Source organism: Astatotilapia calliptera, unplaced genomic scaffold (assembly GCF_900246225.1).
Source record: "Astatotilapia calliptera unplaced genomic scaffold, fAstCal1.2 U_scaffold_9, whole genome shotgun sequence".
Classification (NCBI taxonomy): Eukaryota; Metazoa; Chordata; class Actinopteri; order Cichliformes; family Cichlidae; genus Astatotilapia; species Astatotilapia calliptera.
Window position 1 is genome coordinate 708,819 of NW_020535833.1, and position 9,051 is coordinate 717,869.

General features: G+C 36.9%; 1 protein-coding gene across 1 annotated transcript; it reads left to right on the forward strand.

The window, feature by feature from the left end:
- Positions 1-279: 279 nt before the first annotated feature.
- Positions 280-7,066, forward strand: LOC113018484 (cell surface A33 antigen-like). The gene is made up of 3 exons (XM_026161554.1): positions 280-371; positions 5,391-5,729; positions 5,968-7,066. Exons 1-3 carry the CDS (start codon positions 302-304, stop codon positions 6,087-6,089), a joined length of 531 nt encoding a protein of 176 aa, XP_026017339.1. The 5' UTR covers positions 280-301; the 3' UTR covers positions 6,090-7,066.
- Positions 7,067-9,051: the final 1,985 nt, after the last annotated feature.

Genomic DNA, 9,051 nt, shown 5'->3' on the forward strand with positions numbered 1-9,051 from the left:
GACTCAGGTCAAAGTTGACCTTGAAAAACAAGCTAAAACATACTAAGTAATATATCATATGAAAGAACATGAAGACAGCTGTACAAAACACTTATTTTTAAATACTACTGGTCATGTGATCAGTAGTATTAACAGGCCATAAGAGGCTGATGTCAGCATGTTACAATGAAAACATCTTAAAACATCAAAGTTTTGGTAAAGACCTTGCCCTATAGGGGGAGTCTTTCTCAGTTCTTACACACACATGCGCGTCCGCAAAACAACTCGGGTTTTCGGGCATGGAATACACGGATATACGGAAATGGCTGCTCTAACATCTACGCCCTTGTTCTGGTTTGGCTACTTGTGTGTCGTCCTGTTTGTGTCTGCAGGTGAGAAACAAAAACAACATTCCTCTTTAACATATGAGCCAGAGTTATATAACAATACATTATTTAAATACTATCCATACCGATCATGTTTGAAACACTGGCGCTAATCTCTCCGATCGAAACTATTCTCGGTACGCCTGGAAACAGAACTGCAGACGGACTAATGCTGACGCCGTTTCTGCGCATAACGAAGTCAGACTTTCTCTTATAAAGTGAAAATATAATACCTTTTTTTGTCTTCGTAGTGAGCTCGTCTTTGTCTCTTCCATACCGTCGTGATGACAAACCAGAATGTGAACTATCTAAAGCCGTGATCAGAGTCGAGGTGGCTGCATTCTCTGAATACTGAAAACAAAAGCTTCGTTGCTTTATTTTACATGACTTTATTATCTTCTTCTCTGAACCACTGTTTATGAAAGGAGATGAGTTAATATATTAGTTCATACTAACCAATGACCATCAGACCAACTGATCAAGATAACAGTCAAGCAGATGATATACTTTAGGTTTGCTGTGGGTTTGTTTGCATTGATAATGTCCATTTTTAAATTTCCAGCCTTTAGGATTTGTATTGAATGCGGTCTGACCTACTAAAAACAACACAGCGAGTACACACTGGGCTGAAGTCAGATATGCATTTTGCAGTCAATCTTCTAATGAATTCTCCACATCTTTCATTGACTTCATGAAGTTTTACATCAAATTTACATCAAAGTCAATAATTCACATCACTTTTTGAATATTGAATAACTGATGGACGGAGAAGCTTTCAAAGTGAAACTGGTGTAAATATCAAACAGCTTCTTGTTCATCTTCTCAGCGACTTTGTCAGACCTTCTAGCAAGAAGGTTGGCTTGAACCCATGACCTCTGACTCAGCAGCTAACTGTTTACACACTCAAACCTTTCCATCACAGGAGTTAAAATGTTATTACTGGGGTGCAGAGGGGAGATATTTTTCTCAGACAATTCACCATTCAACAAATGTATATTGCTTAGGAAATACTCCGTGTACATGGAAAAGATCTGTGGTTGAATAACCAAAATTATTATTTTTTTCTATTAACAATAATCGTCAACAACATAAAGTGTGACATTTCATTCAAGCTTTCCTTTGAAAATTGATACATTAAAAGATGTAACAAATACACACAGACTGCATTGTAACAGAAAACATGTCAACTAAATGAAAGATAAGCTCTTTGTATAAACAAGAACAAATATGTATCTTAGAGGCTGCTTAAAAAAACATAAAATAAAAATTCAACTAATCATTTCATTTTTTACACAGTGTAAAACTCATTAAAATGTTAGCCAAATGAAAATTTGACACCCTAGTACACACTCAGTTCCAGCTCTTTGGGTACTGAAAGGGTTACTATGAAAAATACTTATAGTATGAAGGTAAAATCATTGATGGTAAATGTAGCCTGAAAATTATATTGTGATATTTTAAAAAACTAAGATAAACAATATAAAAAAAGCAATAATTATAAGTAAATGAAGGAGATTATCATATTCTTTTTCAAGTGGCACTTTGGTGGACGTGTTATATTTAGGTCACATATCACCAGGTGCTAGCATCTTGAGTACAGCCTCGTGTTCAGATGTCACTGATGTCATGTTTTTGCTTCAAGCAGTGAAACACAATTTAATATTTCCATCTTAAGCAGGATAATATTTGAAAATGACTGCACTTTGTTCCAAGTTGTTGAAACAGCTCCCTGTTTCATTTTTAAATTGTCAAAGGAAGCAGAATAACAGCTCTATGGAACATAACCTCATGGCATTTCTATGGCAATAATATTAAAATATGACTTTTTTATATTACAAAAAATGTTTATCTGTATTATTGTGAATGATATGATATGGCACAGCCTTGGGTGTAATGTTGCATGTTTTTTTTAAATATAGTAAAGTTGCTGTAAAAAAATAATCCTTAATTCTGAGAGGTTAGACATTCATTGGCCTTTTTTTTATTGTGATCCACTGATTCACTTTGAAAGGCAGCATTACTCAGACAAAAAACAATGTCATAGTTTTCCATGTGGGCACATCACAGTACATAGTATACAGTACAAACTTGTGTTGATTGGTGTTCAGAAAGGTTGTCGACCTTCTAAAGGAAGTTTATATGTTAAATAAACAAATTTATATCAAAAATCTTATTTGAGTAAATTAAAAAAATATATATTTCTTGATGATCAAAAAAGTGTTGGAGGGTTTCAGAACAGCATTACTTGTTTAAAATTACATTTTTTAGGTAATCTGACAGGTTGACTGAAGTCTGTGAGCTTCAGTAGATTAACAGATTGTTCATGTTAATCCATCTGAACCAGGATTAAAGCTTCACTTTACTGGTTATAGATGAATATCATGTGTAGTTAGTGTGAAGTATTTGATTTGCTGTTGGCTGGTTTCATCTGTGAAAACACATCATATGAAATTAATTCAGTGTGTTTCATCAGCTGAAGAACCTATAAGCTGTCAGACTTTATCTGACACAATATAAAGAAGAAAATTACCTGAATAAAAACAGAAAGTGTACTGAGTTACTCTCTGATTACAGTCATATGATTTCAGGAAGTGCTGCAGAAGCTGCATGCTCGCTCCCCCTGCAGACTATTTGCTGCTGCCTGTCTCTACGTTTCCTCTGTGTGTGTTTCTGTTGCTTCTTTGTCCTCACTGTAAACAGATGTACTGAGAGACTCCTGCACTGATGTTTTATAGGAAAGTCTAAACAGCCTCACTGGTTCTCCATAAAGAACAAAGATTTGCTCTCTGTGGCTCCAACACAACTTAAAGACAATCAAAGGTGGACAAAGTTCTCCAGAACAGCTGTGGTTTTATGGAGGCTACAGCTAAATGCTGCCTCCTCCATAGTACAATATACATGTTTATACAGAGATGTCATTTTGAAGTTCTTTGGCTGATGATGGTCTTTAGTATGTAGCTGATGATTGATGATGAGATGTTTGTCTTGTTCTGTGGAGATCATTCAAGAACTGAACCTGTTAAACACTCAGACCCACTTTAGATTTCACCACTTTAGTTATGACGCACTTATATGTGAGCATCTTTTATTCCAGCTAATGGTCACTCTAACACCACTTCCTGAAAGAAATTAGATTGGACCACAGCGAGCTGCCGTTGAAACACAGTTCTGATCTCTCTCTCAGTGACTTTCAGCTTTATTGAAAGAGAGAGATCAGTAGGTATAGCGTGTGCCCCATGATCGGAAGTTTGGGGATTCAAATCTACCAAGTGGCTACCCTGAGGTACCCCTGAGCAAGGTACCGTCTTTACACACTGCTCCCCAGGTACTGGATTGGTAGCTGCCCACTGCTTCACTGTGTGAATGGGTTAAATGCAGAGGACTAAGCAATTCCCTGGAGTTAATAAAGTATACATTATTATTATCATTATTGTTAAAACATGTAAACATGTGCGTGATGTAGGGCTGGGCGATATGACCCAAAATTCATATCTCGATATTTTTTAGCTGGATGGCGATATAAGATATATCTCGATATTTTTTTAAAGCCATAAAGTAAGAACAAAAAGAGAGTTCTTAGTCAAAGCTGTGTCCCAGATGTCACACAGGCACTTTTATTAACACAGAGCAGATGTACATAACATTTACTCAAAAATAAATTATGAGCATTTATTAAATAATAATGCTCCATAAATAAAAGAAAACAATGTTGTTTTTGTGCATAACAAAAAGCTCACAATTGTGCAGTCAAAATGTAAACTAAAAGACGCTGAGCACAATAACAAAGACAGATTTCACAGCTGCTCTGTTCCCAACTTGTACTGCGTGACTGACAGCCTGGAGTTTGAAATCCTCTTCGTAACCACGTCTCTTAACAGGTGCCATTTATGGTCCTTATACACAGTAGGGTAATATTACGTTGAAGCACAGTACGTATCACTCCGCGAGGCTCAGCCGTAATGCTCCGACAATCCATCAAGCGGTGCAGCTCCGTAGCTTACTAAAGTCGTACTAAAACATTTTTTGACAGATTGCTGAGCGCCGTGTTCCACATAAAATCGGTTCGCGGCCATCAAGCACAACCAGAATTCATACATAAGGCGCGCTGTCAACTTTTGAGAAAATGAAAGGATTTTAGTCCGTGCAGCACCTCTGGGCTGCATGGCGTTAGCGTGGTTAGCTCGTTAGCGTGGTTAGCTAGCTAACACATTGACGCCGTCCAGCCCCACGCACGGGGCGATGCGCAGTAACTCGTTAACGGAGATTTGCCGTGTCCATCTTGTCGCTTCCTGCAGGTGAAGCGATGGGGGAGGAGGGGGAGTTGTGTTCAGTGAAGGAGAGGCGAGGCGGAGTAACGTTGCGTAAAGACGAAAGTGGACGAAAGAGAGGCAAACTTGCGGCTCCACAAATATAATTATAACGTAACATAGACTATATCGATATAAAGGATATTGTCACATCTTATATCTCGTATAAAAATATATCGATATGTTTTAAAAACTCGATATATCGCCCAGCTCTAGCGTGATGGTATCTTTGCATCTGTCTGAACATGGGAGATTAAGCTTTTATAAACCAAACGACAGTTATGTTTGGTTTATAAAAGAAAAAGCATCACTCTGGTTTACATGTTAATAAGAGTTAAGAGTTATTTTTATACTGATTTGGTTTTTCCGTGTGTTAAAGCAAATACACACGGAAAATTGTTTATAGCATTTGTATTCTATTTTATTCTGTACAAGTTATAGTTAATAGTAGCTAATAGTTAATTCAATTTGGTTTAAAACTTAATTTCATTAAAATGTAATTAAAAAAGAAATTCCAACATTATAATTGTTTATTTTCTGGAAACATTGAGTTTTTAATATACTAAAGATCTGTACTGATAAGAATGTCTTTGTGACTGAGTGTATATTCAAGCCGGAGCTCAGTGTGCTCTGTGTTTCACCTTACTCTGATTGGCTGCTGAGGAAATGAACAGTTGACCTTTAACCTCGCTGCTCTGTGTTTTTTTTCCTCTTTCAGACCAGAAAATCATCACAGCTGAGTCTGGTCTGAACATCATTCTGCCATGTCAAGCTCTGAACAACAACAACATAGTTGTGGAGTGGAGCAGATCTGTGCAGGATAAACAATATGTCTTTGTTTATCGGGATGAGCAGTTTGATCCAGACAACCAGCATCCATCTTTTAAGAACCGGGTGGATCTGCAGGACAGACAGATGAAGGATGGAGACGTGTCTTTGATTCTGAAGAATGTGACGATTAATGATAGTGGAAACTATGAGTGTCGTGTTTTAATGAGAGAAACACGATCATGGAAATCAATCAACAACATCACCCTGAGAGTTGTTGTTCCTCCAGGTGAGTGAGTAGAGTTGAGTGTGTGTGTGATCAGAGGTGAAGCTGCTTCCTGGTTGTTGATGTTTGTTTGTAAAGATGTTGTTGATGAGACTTTGTAGAAAGCAGCTGGTCTGAGTGATGTGATCAGAGTGCAGTAGATAATGTCTGACAGCAGTTTGAAGAGGAAATGGATTCTGTTCTGTTCTTCACTCATCACCTACCTGACAGCTGACACCTCACACCTGTTTCTCACCTGCAGGTCAGACAGGAGGATCTGTTGGACTGGTCGTTGGTCTGTCAGTTTCTGCTGTGCTTCTTGCTGTTTTTGGTTGTTTGATCTACAGAATACGTAAAAAAACACAAAATCAGGGTTCATACTAAGATCTCTTTGGATCTACAGAAATCATAAACAGAGCCACATTTCATATGAGCCTCGAGATGAAACTAAAATCAATGGATATGTTCGTCACAAAATTATTTAAAAAAGAAAAATAATTAAGCCAAAGACCAGTTTAAAAAAAGTAGAGAGTCATTGCATGTACCTACATATATATGAATATATATATATATAAAATTATATATGGTTGCTATCCAAATGGTTGCTATGACCATCTGGAGCTGAAGCTTAATAAATGAGCAGCCTAGACCAGAAATTTTGAAACACTCCAAAAACTCAGGGCTACAACTTTTTGTTTTGTCATTTTAAGATTATGATTATTTATTTCAATTTCTTTTTCTATAAGTGCAAAATTATCAAACAAATTTGCATTCTAATCCACTACATTCTCCATTTCATGTTTCATCTGTAAATATTTTTAAACATTTCAAATGTAGAAGTGATTATATTTACATTTCTTTTCTTATAAGTGTAAAATCCAACTATCAAACACATTTGCATTGTAATCCACTACTGTCTCCATTTTACTTTTCATATGTTTTAAACATTTCAAATATAGAAGTAAAATTTTAAGTACAGATCAATCTGTTAGTGTGTTTATTTTTGTTAGGTTATCTCTGTGTGACCCAAGGACTGCAGTGTGTACTTACTTTTAGTGTCCTGGCTAGTTTTATTGGCAAGAGGAAAAACTCTGTTACACAAATTCATAAATCCAGTCTTGCTTTTGTTACATTTTCAGAATCAATGAATGTTTCAGCAGCTGAAAAATCAAACCTGTTGTGTCAGGTTTAACCCTGGTACAGTCAATTTACAAACAGTGACTGAACAAACTGACAATACAAACACTGTATGTGACGATGAGTGTAAATTGTTTATTGATTATACACGATTACTAATCTAATAGTGTAATTATGGGCGACCGTGGCTCAGGGGGTTGGGAAGCACATCTGTAACCGGAAGGTCGCCTATTCGATCCCTGGGCTCTCTGTCCTGGTCGTTGTGTCCTTGACACAAGACACTTTACCTACCACCTACTGGTGTTGGCCAGAGGGGCCGATGGCGCGATATGGCAGCCTCGCTTCTGTCAGTCTGCCCCCGGACAGCTGTGGCTACAACCGTAGCTTGCCTCCACCAGTGTGTGAATGAATAGTGGTATTGTAAAGCGCTTTGGGTGCCTTGAAAAGCGCTATATAAATCCATTATTATTATATATAAAATCCACTTATCAGCTATAACTATGTTACAAATTGTTCTGATCGTTAAACAAAGCCAAATAATTGTTTCCATCACTACAGTCACATATTTCAGTCCTCTGATCTTTGATGCTTTATTAACTTTTCCTTCCATGAAGGAGACTCTGCAGTCTGTTTGTCACTTCATTTTAAAGATTTCAAGTTTGTTGATTTATTTAATTTTGCTTGAATGTGAGTTTATTTTTAATGGTTAATAAAGTTTCACATGCATGAGACCCAAATGTTTTCTCGATGGCCTTCATTTCTTTATGTTTCAATATTTTTTTTGTTGTTTTTTTACATTGTTTCTGAAATGTTGAACTTCACGCATATTCATTGTTCTTTGGTGGACTCTGAATTCACTGAGTTTGTTGATGATGTGGTCATTGTTGCATCACTGACTGATGTTCTCCAGCACTGTGATGGAGTCTGTTGCAGTATAGCATGAGAACTGGCACATGTTATTCTTTCAGAGGCATAACTGCATTTGGACAAGGTGAAGTGCTATTGTATCAGCTAACACTAGCTAACTAACTAGGTTATCCCAGTCAGAAAGTACAGCTTAACATTCAGTGTCCACACTTTGTTTTCACTACACATCACAACATTAAATACATTTAAAAGAAGAACATTCTCATCCACAGTTCACAAAATAGCACCAATTCTTCTATTCTGCTTGTATTCATTCAGTTCCTGCCATGTCTCTTTAGATTGCAGCTTGCACCTACAAATTTTAAGACAGAATATGTTCTTAGGCGTTATTTAATGCTCAATGAACATGCCTTAAAACGTCATTGTTGAGCCGCTTGTTATGGATGTAGTATTTCAAGTCAAACATCTCCCCCTAGTGTTCATATATAAAACATGTAAAGATGGGTTCTCAAACTCCAGTCCTCACACACCTGAATAAAATTAGTAGATCATCAGCAAGACTCTGCAGAACTTGACTGCATGCTGAAGGGGAAACCCCTAGCCCTATAAATTTAAGTAATCATAGGTGTTTGGAAAAATGTAATAAAATGACTTTTATTTTACCATGTTCAGTCATTCATGAGCTGCTGTAACATGCATCAAACAGCTGTTACTGCCACCTCAGCTTTCAGCCAAGTTCTATAGAGTCCGGCTAATGACCTACTATTTGTATTCTCTCTGGAGACTACTGGGCGTGGCTGGGTTGTGTTGCAGCAGACACATGGAAAAGTTACAGGACACCGGCCCTCGGGGACTGGAGTTTGAGGCTGTGTCCCAATTCAGGGTCTGTACGCTTGGAGTACGCATTTTAAGTGCGATTATGACGGCTGTCCCAATTCGAAGTGTACTTCAAATGCATATATATATATATATATATATATATATATATATATATATATATATATATATATATATATATATATATATCATAATAATCTGACAATACTATAATATTGGCCATATTATATTTACATTACCACAGTGAGATGACTTTAGTCTCATGAACAACACTAACTAATTGTTATTTACTAATTAATCTTAAATGACTGTTCAGCACAGACATGAAGCCCAACAATCATGTTTTACAGTCCCGTGGTCTCAGCCTCAGATACTCAACTAATCAAAGTGATGTCATGACAAAAATGAATGACCAACAAAACATTTTTCTCCTTCGTTTATGTCACACAAAGCTGTATGTAATGTTTCTCGCGGTTAGTATCATGGTTGCTAGGCAACCTGAACA